The following is an 18,074-nucleotide window of genomic DNA, read 5'->3' as shown; positions in this document are numbered from 1 at the left end:
CTTTTATTTATTTTTTTAGTCTTAATGAAAATTTGTATGATTTAAAGAGTTTGGTTACATATAAAAATATACTGAACAGCACAGTTTGTAAAAATACGTGTTTTTTCAGGATTTAATTACTCATGTACAGAAGAAGTAACGTTGTTGACTTGGGCAGCAATTTTCCCACATATGGGGAAATCCTTAAAACCTGACATGTTACTGGAGAAAGTTTGGTGTACAGTTTACCTTTTGAATGGAAATTGTTTGTTTTTTTTTTTTGTTTTTTTTCAAATGTGTAAAATTTATTTAGACATGGTAATTTATGCAATTGGAAATAATTGATAACGTATATAACAGAAGGCATTTTTTGTTATCAAATTACATATCTGACACAAACAGACGCCAAGTAATAAATTTACCTGTCCGTATGCAGAGTACAGTCTGCTGCATCCGGACTGACAGATTTTAGGCATAGCGGAACTAATTGGACCACATAGGGGGGGTGAGAAAATATGTTTGCATTATTTTTATGCACCGTGATGCTCCAATGTTGCCGCCTTCGGTCAACAAAGATTTAAATAGTTTTAAAGGTTTCTTCGCCTGAATGTGTTTGTTGTTTTGTTTTCTCAGAGGAGTTTCGGGGTGTGACCATTGTGGAGCTCCTCAAGAAGGAGGGCAGCACGCTGGGTCTGACCATCTCAGGGGGCACAGACAAGGATGGCAAACCCAGGGTGTCAAACCTGAGGCCAGGAGGACTGGCGGCCAGGTAACCTGCGCTGACGTCGGGGGGGGTAACTGAACAGCCGCTGTCTTGTACGTTTGTTCTGCTAACATCCTGCTTTCTACAGGAGCGACCAGCTCAATATCGGGGATTATATAAAGTCTGTGAACGGCATCAACCTGACCAAACTGCGCCACGAGGAGATCATCAGCCTGCTGAAGAACGTGGGGGAGAGGGTGGTGCTGGAGGTGGAATACGAGCTGCCCCCTGTCAGTAAGTGTCATGGAAAGACCCTTTTTTCTGTCAGATACCCCCAAGAGTTCTGAGCCGTTGGATTTGTCCAGATTTTTTTTTGATTGGCATTTTTAGTATGAAATCATAGTCCAGCGCCAGACTCCCTGCCCTTAACCAACATGGTGGAGCAGCAGTCAGCAGCTGTGCATGAGGTAAATAAGAATACTGAATAAGTGACATTCAGTCAGTCAGGTGGTGGAGCAACCCCTGCTTCTTACTTTGTGTGGCACCGAGGCTCCAGCATCTTGTCATCCTCTGGGAGTGCGGCGCAGAGCTGTGACATCATAGACCGGCGCCACACTCCCTGCCCATCACCAACATGGAGGAGCAGCAGCCACTGGCAGCTTTACAGGTAAGAAGCTGCTGACTGCTGCCCCAACATATCAGCGCTCACTGTGGGGTGGGGGTGGGGGGCACGGGGTAAATAAGATCACTCTCCACAGTATCAATGACATTATGTCCCTCATTCAGTCTTTTAAGCATCCCCCTGAACCCTGGCGCATTAGGATGGACTAATGGTATCGTACGTGCCAATTCATAGCGCAGAATGATTGATGGAATTAAATGCAGTTACTTCTAGATATTTGCAGCCAGCTACGTAGTACTGTGCAGCCACAGTTATCCCAAAGTGGTACAAACATTTCGATGCAGCAGACGTTAATTTAGATGGTGTGTCTCGGTTTTGAAAGCACCACGGTTACGTACTGGGGCCTAATTATTAAACATAAAACAATAAACTATTTCCAGAGGAGCATCTGACGATATATCCCTGGTTATCGCCGTGCTTTACCTATTTAACAAGGGGGCGGCGGTATATCCAACGCCACAATCCTCCTATTAGTATCCCTTAGCTGCTCCGGCGATATTTTAGTAATAAATTGCAGCAACAGAAAATCTGTGTTATTAAGTAGATAAATAAAGGGTGTTGTCTGACGATTTCTTTACTGTCTCAAATCATTGAGCCGGTTGTCACATCTAAAGATGATTAGAAATGGTAATGATGTAAGAATTGGGGTCAGGAGGAATTTTGTTACGTTTGTTCCAGTTTCTGCTTTAGGGGCTCATTCACCGTAATTCAGAAACATCTGCACCCTATTATCACTCAAAATCGCTGTTCCTCTGACCCGAATTCTCTTTGCGGAGGTAAGGATTTAGCCCAGTTCTATCATGCAGAAAGCTGGCTTAATATAAGCTTAATGTCACATTTCTGTCGGATCCTCAGTCTGTTTCATCTGTTTTACAGCTCCCGATACCAATTCCGCCATCATCCCAAAGACGTTGGAGATCACGTTGTGCAAAGAGGGGAACAGTTTTGGGTTTGTAATGAGAGGCGAGTGTAACTTCTCAAGATATCTTACAAGTTGGAAACGTGTAAATAAAACTTTATTGCAGATTTAGGTACAAAATTAAACCTATTTAACATGGCGTTAAAAGCGAATCACGTTAAACACGACACCATCTAGTCTCCGTGAGAACCAATAAATGTACAATAGAACCTAGAGTGTTAATTTAACTTATGCACATTCCAGGAGTTAGTGTCTCATTACTAAGATAAGAAATATCTGAGGTCGAGAGTCCAGTTTTTAATGCATGACCATTGAATTGATAACTTATATCACACATTTGTTGTAACCTTTTTCTAATTCTATGCTCAATCTAACCCCTACCAACAAAGGTAGGTTAAGCAATCCATTTTTCAGAAAGTTATGAAGCCTAAAACGATGGGATAGGAATACATGATTCTTGCGCATAAGCCAAAAATCAGAAAGGATCAATATTCTGTATAGACGCTCTCTTCCCAATCTATAACCTGCAAAGCCCATTGAGTAACCAATGATCCAGCAATCGCCTTCACAAAGCACTGATTATGTGTGATCTGGGAGATCCCTTGTAGGGAGGTAGCTGAACAGATGTACAGATGAAGTGGTTTTTATTGCAACACTTCTGTCTCTTGGCTTGCCAGTCGTACCAATTGGGGAGATCGTCACGCTGTTCCGTAGTGTGAATGAGGATGCACTGTGACGTTCTGTGATCTGCAGAAAGTGTAATAAAGTCTGCTCCATCTGTATTTGATGATCAGCCTCCTGAATCGAATCCATCAATCTCTTGTGTTGCATTTCTAGTTGAGAGGTGGGCATCCGGCGTAGAACTAAAAGTCCCAGCACACTGCGCAGTGGTGTCTGGCTTAGAGTGGTCAGGAAAGTGTTAAAAATCCGGCTTGTGGAGTTGGGACGCCCTGTGATTGTGAATAATTCATGCGTTACTCTTCAGGTGGATCGCAGGATGATTGGCATAAATCAAGACCTTTGGTCATAACCTACGTGAGGCCTGGAGGACCGGCAGACAGGTATTAGAGGACCTATGAAATCCATTTTTCTCCCATTATTACTATGAGGGGTTTGCAGAACTGGTGAAAGGGATGATTTGTGGTTATATGTAGTGTGTGCGTGTACCAGCACGGGGCGTGTTACATGATGCGTGTGTAAGAATGACAGCAGGATGATCAGCGTGACGCTATCATAAATCCCTCCGATATTACTTCCAGCGTGACCGGGGGGCTGGCTTTAATGTTGTTTTAATTTCACTGCAGATCGTTTAGGAAAACGGATGAATATGACGGAGATCAGCGAGATTTCTATTTAATCCTGATAAATAAATGCACTTTCTTCTCCTCCAGATATTGGATGTGGGGGGGGGGGGGAAGCTAATTGAAGAATACTGGGAGCCTATGTGTGGGGTCTACTATCCAGAATGCTCGGGATTTAGGGATTTCCAGATAAGGATTTTTTTTTTCCCCATAATTTGGAGTAATATGCCTAAAATATAGTAATTACATTTAAAAGTTGCTCCTGTGTTTCCCCCTGCTTGTGTATCAGTGCTCCTCACAGTGACTAGGAGAACATCCTCAGTGATCATGTCTGTGTGTATGACATTCCTCTTCTTATTGTGTAACAGTGCTCCTCACAGTGACTAGGAGAACATCCTCAGTGATCATGTCTGTGTGTATGACATTCCCCTTCTCATTGTGTAACAGTGCTCCTCACAGTGACTAGGAGAACATCCTCAGTGATCATGTCTGTGTGTATGACATTCCCCTTCTTATTGTGTAACAGTGCTCCTCACAGTGACTAGGAGAACATCCTCAGTGATCATGTCTGTGTGTATGACATTCCCCTTCTTATTGTGTAACAGTGCTCCTCACAGTGACTAGGAGAACATCCTCAGTGATCATGTCTGTGTGTATGACATTCCCCTTCTCATTGTGTAACAGTGCTCCTCACAGTGACTAGGAGAACATCCTCGGTGATCATGTCTGTGTGTATGACATTCCCCTTCTCATTGTGTAACAGTGCTCCTCACAGTGACTAGGAGAACATCCTCGGTGATCATGTCTGTGTGTATGACATTCCCCTTCTCATTGTGTAACAGTGCTCCTCACAGTGACTAGGAGAACATCCTCAGTGATCATGTCTGTGTGTATGACATTCCCCTTCTCATTGTGTAACAGTGCTCCTCACAGTGACTAGGAGAACATCCTCAGCATCTGTGTGTGTGACATATTCTGTAGCAGTTTTTTGCTTCCTGAACTTTCTGGACAACGAGAGTAAAGTTCATATCTGGAAATCTTAATCCTAAAACACCCACCTACTTTGAGATTATAAATGGTTTAAATTTGGGGAATCACCTGCAGCTGTTGCATCAAAATTACCTGTGTGGATTTGCCATTGTTTTATTACTTGTTGTTTTGGGTTAATTTTCATAATCTTGTCAGTATCACTTTATAACCATTTATTTATAGCTGGCGTTAGAAACTAGGGAGGGGGCAGATGGATTTGTAGAAAATAATCTGGGGAACCAACACTGAAGACTATTAAAAAAAGATAAACACTTTTTATAAGTGTAGGTTATTTTTTAACAGGATAATCTGCCGCCTTTTACAGAAAATGTCCCATAACACAGGTTTTCGTGACAAATTATTAATAATCAGGTACTTTTCATATTAGAAATTTTAGTTCTGTTATTAACCCCTTGAAAATCCCTCTTAAAACTTTGGAAGAAGTGCGGACACCGTCCACTGCCCCCCACCCCCCTCCTAATCCACCCATGGCGTTATATCGCCTGTCCTATGTCATTCACTTGTGTCCAACATTGATTATAGCCGTCACCTTTTACCTCCGACTTCCCCTCTATCATAATGACCTTCCCTTTCTGAATGACCGCGACGGCTCCATCATCCTTTATCACTGTAAATACCCCCCCCCCCCCCCCCCCTCCCGTCCCTGGCACTAGCCCCCTCTGCAGTCTTCCCCCTTCCTCCATCACTGTCTATCTGACGCAGTAACCTTGTGCTCTAGGATGCCTGAATCCCTCCGGTCCCAAAGCCTCTTGAATCCTTCCCATAAATCAATGAGTAGAAATTCCATTAAGATATGCAGGTGCCCTGGCGCTGACAGGCGGACTTAAGCAGATTGTTCTGATCAAAGTGAGCCGCTGTCGGATATCGGGGATGATTTAAGGCATTTGTCATTTTAATTTGTACAGTTAAGCGCGCTAGGAAGAAAAAAAAGTCAGCCAGTAACGCAGCAAAGCGTACAGCGTTTTTTCTTTCTGGCGGCCAATGGGTTAAATCCGATGCCGCTGCTTAAAAGGATTAGAGATTTCGGGGACTGTACCCCACAGTTGTGAAGCCGACTGCCTGGCATGAAAGGGTTAACGTGTGAATAAGCTCCTTGTGTCTGGACTCCAGAAACTGCCCCTTATGTTAATGTTTTGTTAATAATTCAGCAATTCTCATACTCCCAGCCAAGTGTTTTCACTCAGACTTTAAAAATTGCCCAGAGGGATTATGGGTAGAGACATGCAAATGAGCGCTATCTACCTAGACATTTATGTCCACTCACCCACTCACCCTGTATCTATCCCATATTTGCTCCTTCACGGCGCTGAGAATATCCCTTCTTTCTCCCACAGGGAAGGAACCTTGAAGGTCGGGGACCGAATTCTGTGTGTGGACGGCATCTCCCTCCACAATGTTCCGCTCGCTGACGCTCTCAGTATCCTCCGGCAGTGCAGCCAAGAGGCCGTCTTCCAGATTGAATATGATGTTGCTCTTATGGGTGAGAAAAAGGTTCTAGAGGAATTTTTGGGGTTATTGACCCCGTCTCGCAGCAGAACAGCACATTGTGGAGCCTGACAGGGGGAGAATGTGCTGATATGGGAGGTGTTGTGGGGCACAGGAGAGGGGAGAGTGGGCCGCTACTGGGAGGCGTGCGGTGCATGGGAGAGGGGAGAGTGGGCCACAATGGGGGGCGAGAGGCTCATGGGAGAGTGGGCCGCTATAAGGCGCATGGGAGAGTGGAGAGTGGGCCACTACGTTGGGGCATGGGAGAGGGGAGTGTGGGCCACTATGAGGAGGGCATGAGGCGCATGGAAGAGGGGAGAGTGGGCCACTACAAGGGGGGCATGAGGCGCATAGGAGAGTGGGCCACTACGTTGGGTCATGGGAGAGGGGAGAGTGGGCCACTACGAGGGGGGCATGAGGCGCATGGGAGAGTGGGTCACTACGTTGCTGCGTGAGGTGCATGGGAGAGGGGAGAGTGGGCCACTACGAGGGGGGCGTGAGGTGAATGGGAGATTGGGCCACTACATTGGGGCATGGGAGAGGGGAGAGTGGGCCACTACGAGGGGGGCATGAGGCGCATGGGAGAGTGGGTCACTACGTTGCTGCGTGAGGTGCATGGGAGAGGGGAGAGTGGGCCACTACGAGGGGGGCGTGAGGTGAATGGGAGATTGGGCCACTACATTGGGGCATGGGAGAGGGGAGAGTGGGCCACAACGAGGGGGGCGTGAGGCGCATGGGAGAGTGGGTCACTACGTTGGGGCGTGTGGCGCATGAAGAGGGGGGAGTGGGTTGCTATTGGGGGGCACAGGAGAGTGGAACATGGACCCTTCACGGTTTGCTCCCCGTGTGATTGACCACACCCCATGCATGGGGCGGCCATCTGTGGGGACTTGGCATATATGGCATCGCTGCGGAGAAGCTACTCTCTTTCTGTAGTATATTCTATGTATTTTACATGTTTAAACAAGTGAAGTCTTATTGCAGCCTCTCCCACTGAGCCCCATCTCCCGGCCCTTGTACCGTAAGCAGGTTGAGCAGCGTTGTTCTATAACGAGACATAAACACATCCCCAACAAGCTGTCATTTGTGCTGGTCCCTCTGAAACTGAACACGTCAATGTCTCCTGACGCTTTAGCTGAACCAGCGAGCCCCGCAGGCGGCTGGAGGCTGAGGCTGCTCCTGGCCCTGGCACGTTGCCTCTCAGCCCCTACTGGGTGAGGGCGTTCAATGTTCTGATAGGAGTCATTTAACGAGCTGCAGCGCTCGGGGGCACAGTTACTCCACTTTTCATCTGATGCAGGAAATTAATTGATTGGACCACATTCAGCTTCCTCTCTGTAGAATTATCGGAAATACGTGTAACGCCTGTGGGGCTGGAGTCCTGTCTGCAGCTCCTTATATGAAATAACGAATAGCATTTCTATATAACCACATTACAGGAGCTTATCAGAACTGAGACAAATTCCCCCAGCACACTGCTATAACCAGCAACAGATCTGCTATTTCTACTGTAGATAAAAATGCAAAAGTCTCAGTTGCACACATTTGCAAATGTATGTTGAAGCCACCCACCACGCCAAGGTGCTTTTGCTAATAGGGTGGTCCTACTCTAAACAATGAGAGTCCCATATATTTGGGCCATACATATGTGTTTTTAAATTGAGAGCTAACTTACCAAAGAGGTACCCCAGAGACCTCCAAATAGCAATCCAATGTCAGTACTCCCCCTCAGCTACTGACACCAACATGCCTCTCAGGGGGAATTTTGTCTCTGTTTTTTCCTTTTAGGATAACCCCACCCTTTCATGCACCTGTTATAGCCTATAAATTGATTTGAGCAACTACCAGTTTTGTATTTGTGCTTATCAGAACTGACCATATTGGAGATACAGACATGGTTTGGGGGAAACGTTTTTTTTGAGGAGAAAATACACAGCAGAAGTAAATCTAATGTGTTGTTTTATCAAGGTGTGGAAACTTCTATGTTTGGATTTTAATAGTATCTCTCATATATAAGTAGACTTGGATATTGTGGTCCTTTTTTAAATATATTTTTTTTCCTCCACTCTTAAATTGAGAATCCATTAGTGCTAAAAGAATGAGATGATTGTTCTAGCAGAGCTTGTCAACATTTCAGCATTTTCTAAGGCTCTAAGGAAAGGCGAAATGTACAGACCCACAATGCTTTGTTTCTTCTATGCGCGAGTCTTCTTTTCTAAGTGCATTTCAAGAAGCGCTGGCTTCACGGCCTTTAAAAATGCCCAAGTCCATCTTCAACGCATCCCATTAACGTCCAGCCTACTGTCACCTTAGGATCGCCTCCTCCATTCATTTCCGATTGGCAATGAGATTGAAGAAGAGTTTGTAAGGACGTTGTTGGCGCTTAAATGAGTCTTACAGTTTCAGGTGACGTTATTGGCTTGTACGTGCAACTCTTTGTTGCATGTCTTTCTAGCTTTTTCCTGTGGCTTCTAGCCATGTCTTTAGAGCATTGGGCAGAGTTGTTTCTTTTCCGTTGCCCTGAGATACAACACAACTCCCCCAGGGCTTTAGTTATAGACAACTTTTGTTTTGCATTTCATGGCAACCAAACTAAATAAATATGGTATAAATACATGGCTGAAGAGCACAGAAAGAAGTTGCTCAGATAACTCATTCATCACTCAGGCCAGTAGTTGCTTTCTATTAAAATTCCTATGGTAACAGGCCACCGATTTAATGGAATAACCAGAGTTCCTTAGCGTATAGCATGGTGGTAAAAACTGACCAATGATGCTGTAAGGAGGAAAATAGATTATAAATGTGATTGATTTGCAGAGTGTCCTAGTGATCACATCTCCTGCTGTCTATCCCCAAATTAACCCACCTTCCTCCACCCACAGACACTGTGACAAACGCATCAGGACCTTTGCTGGTGGAAATTGCCAAAGCCCCCGGTTCCACACTGGGCATCTCCCTCAGCGCTGGCACTCACCGGAACAAGCAAATTATAGTCATCGACCGGGTCAAACCCGCTAGCGTCGTGGACAGGTGGGTGCTTCAGGCAGAACGGTCCGTGTCTGTGAGTGTCGCTATACCTTTTTCTGCTTCCATTTTCATGTCTATTAGGCTTTAAACCTCATCCAAGGGCCTAGAATTTAAAATCGGGCTCCCTAGGCTCATGCCTAAGGGCACCTGGAGAAGGTGGGTTCCAGCTGCACCAGCCACTCCTATTATTATACCTATTCTGCTCGTCTCTGTTTTTAATAGCTGTTGTTACTGACCTCTAGGGTCATGGGAGGACTACAATAGCCCTTGTGTTTGCATCGCTCATCATCCTCCATTTTTTACCACAAAGCTTACTCTCTTATTAGTGACAAACCCCTATATGTAGCCCAAATCACAAAACTCAGAGATTACATTAATGTTTTTCAGCAGTGAATTAGCAATTTTAATTTGGGTGGGGCTTTATTTCCTCCGACATGTAAACTTTATTTGCAGATATGATGTTTAAAAATATTTTTTTTTAATAAATATTAATAAATCAATAAATATTTTTGAGCTTTTAGCAACTGAAAAAACGTTAATATCAACATTTTCTTATGATAAATTTAAAAAGATTCCATGATAGAAAAAACAAACTTTTTTTTATCCCTTGAAAACAGACCGATTGTGACTCTCCCTGGTTCTCTATTACAAAATCTATTTATTTGTTTCTGGGACCTATCTGTTGTGAGATTGCCTCTACCTTTGGCAGGATCCATGACGGATACACACGAACACGTCACTCCTGTGGTACCTTCAGTTCCCCTTCCACTCACTATAGATATCAGTTGTCTTCATTGTGCATTAATCGCAGCTTGACCCAAAGCTACAATGTGCCCGTGATTACCTGCCCTAACATGGAATGGATCTCCAGGCCCCTCTTCCAAAGTGCCCCCCCCCCCCTCCATTGGCGGCGTGCGCCAAAAACAATACAAAGTAGATCTTATCTTATTTAGAGAATGCTAATTATATTCTAAACCCTTCTTTGCATTAATTATTGGACAGTTCTGGAGAGAACAAATTGATCTGTCAGCAGGGACCATATCTAAAGTCCAAGCACTTAAGACCTGTAATCTGGTTCTATGTCCAGCTACATAGCACACATGGGGGGGGGTAGATTTAGGCCGACAGGTGGAGCAGTCTGTATTGCAGTGAGCAGGTCAGCATCCATGCTATCTTGCAATAGATCACTTATTAAATTAATTGTGAATGGTTCTGTATTTGGGGATTATTTAAATAAACTATATCCTGTGCCATGGAGCACCATTTGCTGCAATTAACTGTACTCCATCTGTAGCACTTTGTGGATAATCGGGGTAGTGATGGATGGGGGTACACTAGTAATGTACACCAAAATCTATTATTAATGGGTTAAATTGTAAAACAGATATGGATAAAAAGAACGCTTTGCATTGTTCGAATGTTGAGTCGTCTCTTGTGTAACGCACTGTAATCCTTCCCTCTGCAGGTGCGGAGCTCTACATCCCGGTGACCACATCCTCTCCATCGATGGCACCAGTACAGAGCATTGCTCCGTCATGGAAGCTACGCAGCTCCTTGCCAGCACTACAGAGGATGTAAAGCTGGAGATCCTACCGGCACATCACAGCAGGCTCTCTCTGAGGCCGCCGGAGACCGGTCAGTGCACGTGGGCTGGACGTAGAGATTATCCCCCCCTGGAGCTCTCCACCATCTCCCGGCAGGGAGCTGGTATAGGTGAAGGTCAGAGCCGGCTGCCTGCAGTCAGTTTGCGGAGGAGAACGCTCTTCTCATCCAGAGTATCTCAACCGTGAAGGGTTGTTATCCGGCAGGGCAAGGTTGGAGCAGTGTCATTTAGTAATATGTTAGGAAGGGGGGGGGGGTTATCCCAGGCAGCTGATACTGTAACTCTGTCGCTGCCCGGAATGGACCTAACCAGAAGATGCATATGATGTCCTCCGATGTTTTGAAGAGGCAGCTATTGTATTTTGGAAAAGTGGTTCCATTCCAAAATCCAAAAGAATATTGTGCCTTCAAGGAGAATCCACGTGGCTAGTTGTACTTGTTGTTGATATACTAAGACGTAATATTGTAATTAGGGCTGGATTTACTCTTCTAGAGCCCATAGAAACAGAATATTTGGCCCTCAAATTTTGGCCCATCAGTTGCCCACACCCCCTTGAAATTTTACAGACCCAAATTTGTACATCGTTAATAAAAATAACTTGAGAAACTACATTATAAACAGAAGCCCCTCTGGCTTTAATGCCCCCCTAGGTACAGGCTTGCTGGACCTACGTTTGTATCCGGGCCTGCACCTAAAACAGAGAATGCCAATGAGTTGTAACATGCAACAACCAATCGGACATTTGCTTTCAGTGGACTGGTGAATATTCGCATCTGATTGGTTGCTATAGCTAACTCCGGGTTATTAAAGAAGGATTCCATCCTAACCATAAATTATAGAATAAACCTTCCTCCCGGCCTCTCCTCTATGGGTTCTTCTTACCCCCTGGCGTTACGCTATATGCCGGTGCCACCACATGTTCACAATGCCATAGTGTGGTTAATATGCTTGCACTTGCGCTCTTTCCTCCTCATTTGTCATAGTCCCCTGAATATTTGCGGCTCTCTCCGGGCAGATGGCAGCTGTCCTGCCACACACTAACATAATCTAGGAGGCAAGTTGGTGCCTTCACAGTACACCAGAGACCCTCCACCACGCAAACTACACTAAACTCATACAAACTCCATAATAACTCACATGCACTAAACTAAAAATGTCACAAACACGTAGTGGGCAAAAAATTACTGTACTGGCTGCGCATGTTGGCTCGGCGCTCAGCTCTATTAAGCGACTTTATATGCTGGTGTTTCTGTTTTTCTGACCACTATAACATGAAGGGTACAACACTAAAACAGACATACCCCACAAACACCCTTAAACACATACATAACCATGACCGACTCGGTTACACATTGACACAGCCCAGTGGATAAGTCTGTTTTGCTAGCACTGTATATTTCTAAGATGAAATATTACTGATAAATTGTATTTTTGGAGATTGTATGGAGCTTGTATGGAAAAACCTTTTAATTTCGGTCTAGAAATCCATAATACAATAAAAAAAATATATATATTACCACAGTGGCCCATTCACCCATTATTATTATTTTTTTTTATTTTTTTTTCTCTCGCAGTTAAGGTGCAAAAGAGTGACCACCACCATTGCTGGGACCCTTGTGTCAGCTATTGTCATACACACCACCCCGGGCACTGTAAGACGCCCACCTGGAACCCGAGCACAAACCAAGACTACTGCAAATGTATGTGTACTGCTAGCGGGCTCACCTGAGGCTCCGCCCCTCCCCGCCAATCTCTGTGTGTGCTGCAACAGACGTTATTATTACAAAGTTTTATTTCCATAGTACGGACACTTCACACTGCGCTACATAACATCCGTCCCTGCCCCAGAGCAGCTTACAATCTAAATTCTCAAACACACACACACACATGCACACACACACACACATACATACACACAGTTGCACGCACACACACACACACACACACACACCAGAGAGCCACGTGGTTGCTCAGATTCATATTAATAACCGTGAATAAGGACAGAAATAGCACATGCTAATATAGAACAACAGGAGAGCATTAAACCGAGATATAATTAGGACCCGTTTCCTTTTTATTCGTTTTGCATCAATGGAAAAATTAGTAGATATTGCTTTATTGTTATGAAGAGTTAAATTGTACTATGATGTATGGACATCTTTTTGTTTTTTTATTTGCATATTAAAATGAAGGCACCATTACCACTAATTGAGAACTCAAAAAGAGTTTTTTCTTTTTGAAAGTTGGTCTTGGGACCCCGCAACTATCGAAGTGTAAATTCAACAAACCTGCTATAAGGGTACATGGAGGTGTTGCCCTTAGCAGCCAATCAGATTCTAGCAATCCTTTTCTAGATAGTACTAGATCAATGATATCTAGAATCTGATTGGTTGCTATGGGCAACACCTCCACTTATCCTTTTTTGTTTTTAGGTTTTATAAATCTATACCCTTTACAATATTCATGAGGATGCTACCGATCAGTTCACCAGGAACCAGTAACATGGAGTCACTTAATGATTGGCAGGCACTGGTTCCTATTGAATTTAAAGGCTGCAATCTATTGACGATTGGTACAGCCCAAAAAATGTCTGCCTCCACTCAAGAGGTGGGTTTTTTTTAAAGACCAACTTACACCTTTTCAAATGTTCTCTACTTGTTTTGGAAAACATAGGTACAAGTTATTCTGCATAACAAACCACGTTTCTCCACATACTAACATTTTTATTTTTTTTAATGGGAGTGGAAGCTGCCATCTTGTGTCGCCCACGGCAACCAATCAGATCCTCAATGTTGGTTTTCTTGTGCAGTTTAAAAAATGTAATTATACGGTTACTGTGGGCAACGCCAACTCCGTTAGCCGTTTTCTTGAATGTTTTCAGAAGACCTTTTCATTTTAATAGTAAGACCGCGATCTGTGCCTGAAATAGGCACCGCCTAACTGTGCCTTTGTGGCAGTAACGGGTTAATACTACATCTGCTCACTCCCCATAAGCGGGCGCTGGGATATAAATTAGCCGACGGCTCCGTGTCATTCTTGTATGAAGATAGATGGGAGTCTGCAGCAGGGTGCAGGGAGCCTGGCAGATGCCAGTAACTAATTAGAGAGCATCAGTGTCTTACGGGATCTGGATCAGTAATGAGCGCTCACGCGCAGGACGCGGCAGCCGAAGCACCTTTTTGTTTTGTTTGTTATTTTTATCTATGAAATATAAATAGAATAATGACTGGATTTGTATGAAAAAACCCCTGCAGGTTAACCCTGCTTTACACGTTTCTACCAAGTAAACAATAAATAAATCAGGTGCCCTCTCTCCACACGCGTGACCAGGCCGGCGACACGCGGCTCTGCGGTCTCTTATATGTCAGACATGACAACGAGATTATTTAAAGGAGATAATGATGTCGTGGTGCATTTAGAGGGCTTTTTTCTGTCACTCGTGGATAGCAAAATTACTTTATTTTTCAATGTCCTCTGACGTTGGGGGAGGGGGGGGCAGATCTTGTCATTTTATTTTTAATGGGATGCCCTTTGCCCCTTCAGATTGCATTTTATATGGAAAAAAAGTATTTTCAGGCACCAACGCCATAAAAATATACAAACATATCATAGTATTAAAGGTCGTCCTGGTGTCTCCTCACTTAGGATTAGCTTGAGACACATGAGCATAATTTTGAATAGTATTTTGGGTCAAGGTTTCCCAAATCCGGTCCTCAGCGAGCCCTAGCAGTGCAGGTTTTCCAAATCTCCTTGATGGAGCAAAGGAGTAATCATTACTGACTGATACAATGTAACAGATCCACAGCTGGTATAGTTATTACTGACTGATACATTGTAACAGATCCACAGGTGTTGTAATTATTACTGACTGATACAATGTAACAGATACACAGGTGGTGTAATCATTACTGACTGATACAATGTAACAGATCCACAGGTGGTATAATCATTACTGACTGATACAATGTAACAGATCCACAGGTGATATAATCATTACTGACTGATACAATGTAACAGATCCACAGCTGGTAGAATTTATGGCACTGGTCACCTGGAAACCAAATCCAATCTTCAGGGACCCCTGTTTTAGGAGAAAGTATTAAAATAAAGGTGACATATATGGATAAATAGGCACGCTGGCAAAAAAGACTGTGTGGGACGTATGATTTGAGCCTTTCTGACTAAATAAACCTCAAGATAATTGTTTAAATGTAAAGAGAAGAGCACAGACCAATCAATACGAAGCACAAATAGCTCAGCCCCTCCCACTTAAAGAGCGATCATGGCAGCCCTTAATCAGCAAATATTGACACTTCAGACCGGATGTTATTCTGTATATAATCTATTTAATTACTCCTACGGGCATTCATTGATTTGCCTTTTAAAATGTATTTTAACTACAAATAGGTTTTTTTCTTTTAATCTTCACTAAAAATAAGAGTGTTGGAATATTTTCTGTATGTACTCGGTGTGGTCCACCAATAGTATCACTGTAATATACTGTCTGTGTACTCGGTGTGTTCCACCAATAGTATCACTATAATATATAATATCATTATATGTACTCGGTGTGTTCCACCAATAGTATCACTGTAATATACTGTCTATATGTACTCGGTGTGTTCCACCAATAGTATCACTGTAATATACTGTCTATATGTACTCGGTGTGGTCCACCAATAGTATCACTGTAATATACTGTCTATATGTACTCGGTGTGGTCCACCAATAGTATCACTGTAATATACTGTCTGTATGTACTCGGTGTGGTCCACCAATAGTATCACTGTAATATACTGTCTATATGTACTCGGTGTGGTCCACCAATAGTATCACTGTAATATACTGTCTGTATGTACTCGGTGTGGTCCACCAATAGTATCACTGTAATATACTGTCTGTATGTACTCGGTGTGGTCCACCAATAGTATCACTGTAATATACTGTCTATATGTACTCGGTGTGGTCCACCAATAGTATCACTGTAATATACTGTCTATATGTACTCGGTGTGGTCCACCAATAGTATCACTGTAATATACTGTCTGTGTACTCGGTGTGGTCCACCAATAGTATCACTGTAATATACTGTCTGTGTACTCGGTGTGGTCCACCAATAGTATCACTGTAATATACTGTCTGTGTACTCGGTGTGGTCCACCTACATGGCATCACGTTGTGAATAAAGGGGAAAATATATATTATAATCAACGCAGAGGTCTACTTGATTGATACTTTGTAGAGTACTTTGGATTTTAATGTATGATCTGATTTGTTTCCCTTTTCATGTTGTTTACAGCTTTGGTTGCTACCAACTTCTCATCCTCATCGTCAGCGGGAACCCCTGGGTTTAGTAGCAGCCAAAATTCCAACACCCTCCCCCGCTCGGCGCATCAAATGAGCCCAAGGACCACGCTGACCAGGAGGCGGCAGCGTAAAAAGGATCATAAGAGCTCCTGTAAGGAGGGGGCAGGGAGGGGGGGCTGTTGGAGGAGGGACTGGGGGGGGACAGGGAGGGGGCTGGGGGGGGGGCTTGGGGGGCTCGTCAATGTTCTATAATCTTCTGATCCTGGCCCAGGTGCCAGGCATCAGGAACATTGTCCAGTATCACTACATTGGATGAGATTTTGCCCGATCAGTTAATGGCCCAAGTGGACCAGACCACTGGCCTCATTATTAGGGCCTGTTAGTATGGTCAGAACACGAAAGGTACCAGCCAGGCCGAACCTGACCCTTGACCCCAGCACTAAGCGTCATGAGCATTGTCCTGTGTCCGCATTGGACAAGATTTGGCTATTGGACAAAATGGGCAAATCATCATTACTGGGGCGGGTTGGCGCAGGTAACAGATACGCACAGGATGATAAATCATCTTACGTCTGCAGTTATCTACATCATTGATAATAATCCGATCAATATTGGGCCTCGAGGGTTTGGGCCGCACACCGCAATATTGGGCCAGTTGGCCAATGTCGGCTGTGATGTTGCAGTGTTTGGGACCAGTCTCAAAAGTAATTTTTGACTGCGCTAAAAATATTAGGTTCCCAGTGTTATTACTAATCAGCTGATGCTCTCTCTTAGCCTGAGCCTCACTCTACAGTAGGTGGATAATACAGGAGGTCTTCTGCAGAGACATGGTATTACCCCCCCTCCCCCTGCCCCCCCAACATATTCTCTGCACAATAAGAGTGCCGTGCATGGGGGGGGGGGGGCAGGGTGTGTGAACTATAACACATGTCATTACCCTAACTGCTATAATTTTCCTGGATGAAGTGCATCTAACTAACAGTTCCCCCTGCAGTGACCTCTTCTCTCTTTCCAGTGTCCATCGCTTCCAGTACTGTGGGCCCTGGTGGGCAAATCATACACACAGAATGCACAGAGATTGTCCTGCGTGGAGACCCGTTAAATGGCTTTGGGATTCAGCTGCAGGGAGGCATATTTGCTACGGAGACCCTATCTTCCCCTCCACTCATCCGTTTCATTGAGCCAGACAGCCCCGCTGAGAGGTGAGTCCGCGCGGTGTTAATAGAAGTGTTTGCCAGCCCTCCGATGATTTCACACTTAGGAGCTTCTGAGCTGCCAGTTGCATTAAGGTTCGATAACTGGCTAATTAATCCAGAGGCGTTTATTTCAACACATGGCTTCTGATGGAGGATGACGACCTACATATATAGTCAGTGTAGTGTAAAGTGTACTAAATTAATTGGTTAGTTTTGGGTGCAATATGGTCATTCAGCGCGAACATAGAGCTCCTGGATTAGTAACCAATTAAACGTCTATAACCAAACGCTTTCAGAGCGTTAAAAATTGATTAAGCAAAATACTAAATAAAATAATTTGAAAACCGTACCTAAAATCTATTCTATTGACAAGCTCATTCATATGTAATTTTAAAAAACCTATTAAGACTTATCTATGATTGCTTTTTGTACAATGTTATAAACTCACAAATAGGGGACTTTGGAACAACTTTTGGTGCCTGTAGCTCACCTGCTGCTGTTCAGCACCTTGCAAGGCATGCTGGGAGTTGTAGTGAAAGGAGTCAGATTGCATGTACTGCAGACCGCCTGGGGAGTAGAGAAGGGTTCGGGGAATGTGAGGGCAGTTGCTTTAGGCATAGAAGCCTCTACAGAGTTACAGCGGCTCTGATGTAGACTTTGTCAGAATGACATATTTTGTGCAGCCTGTGTGAAATGAAAAGTAAACCATGCTTGCAGGGACAAACGTTGCTCTCCCACAAGGACACTCGCTCTATCCGCGCTGTCGTCCCAGGCTCTAATTGACCGCAGATTTTAATTAGCCTCTTCATCGACACCCAGGAA

At 44.1% G+C, this 18,074-nt stretch overlaps 2 protein-coding genes and 1 long non-coding RNA gene across 17 annotated transcripts in view; 1 reads left to right on the top strand and 2 right to left on the bottom strand.

Moving 5' to 3' along the window:
* The window catches only part of LOC142099800 (uncharacterized), a 38,945-nt gene extending 38,111 nt beyond the window's left edge, over positions 1–834 (bottom strand). For all 3 annotated transcript variants that reach the window (XR_012678614.1, XR_012678613.1, XR_012678615.1), the window contains exon 1: positions 402–834. This is a non-coding gene — a long non-coding RNA (uncharacterized LOC142099800). The remainder of the gene's footprint in view (positions 1–401) is intronic.
* The window catches only part of LSM3 (LSM3 homolog, U6 small nuclear RNA and mRNA degradation associated), a 491,439-nt gene that overhangs the window by 349,673 nt on the left and 123,692 nt on the right, over positions 1–18,074 (bottom strand). The gene's annotated exons all lie outside the window — the stretch shown is intronic.
* Positions 1–18,074, top strand: part of GRIP2 (glutamate receptor interacting protein 2) — a 225,014-nt gene that overhangs the window by 186,446 nt on the left and 20,494 nt on the right. For 10 of the 13 annotated variants that reach the window (XM_075183667.1, XM_075183668.1, XM_075183669.1 and 7 more), the window contains 10 exons: positions 613–748; positions 831–976; positions 2,241–2,327; positions 3,269–3,344; positions 5,969–6,114; positions 9,002–9,149; positions 10,612–10,781; positions 12,324–12,449; positions 16,049–16,207; positions 17,072–17,258. In XM_075183667.1, coding sequence (XP_075039768.1) covers positions 613–748; positions 831–976; positions 2,241–2,327; positions 3,269–3,344; positions 5,969–6,114; positions 9,002–9,149; positions 10,612–10,781; positions 12,324–12,449; positions 16,049–16,207; positions 17,072–17,258 — 1,381 coding nt within the window. Of the gene's footprint in view, positions 1–612; positions 749–830; positions 977–1,084; positions 1,150–2,054; positions 2,141–2,240; positions 2,328–3,268; positions 3,345–5,968; positions 6,115–9,001; positions 9,150–10,611; positions 10,782–12,323; positions 12,450–16,048; positions 16,208–17,071; positions 17,259–18,074 lie in introns of those variants that run through there. The other 3 variants (XM_075183676.1, XM_075183674.1, XM_075183677.1) reach the window with 3 other exon arrangements.

The sequence above is a fragment of the Mixophyes fleayi genome, chromosome 8, assembly GCF_038048845.1.
Source record: "Mixophyes fleayi isolate aMixFle1 chromosome 8, aMixFle1.hap1, whole genome shotgun sequence".
Classification (NCBI taxonomy): domain Eukaryota; kingdom Metazoa; phylum Chordata; class Amphibia; order Anura; family Limnodynastidae; genus Mixophyes; species Mixophyes fleayi.
This window is presented reverse-complemented; position numbering and strand designations above follow the sequence as displayed.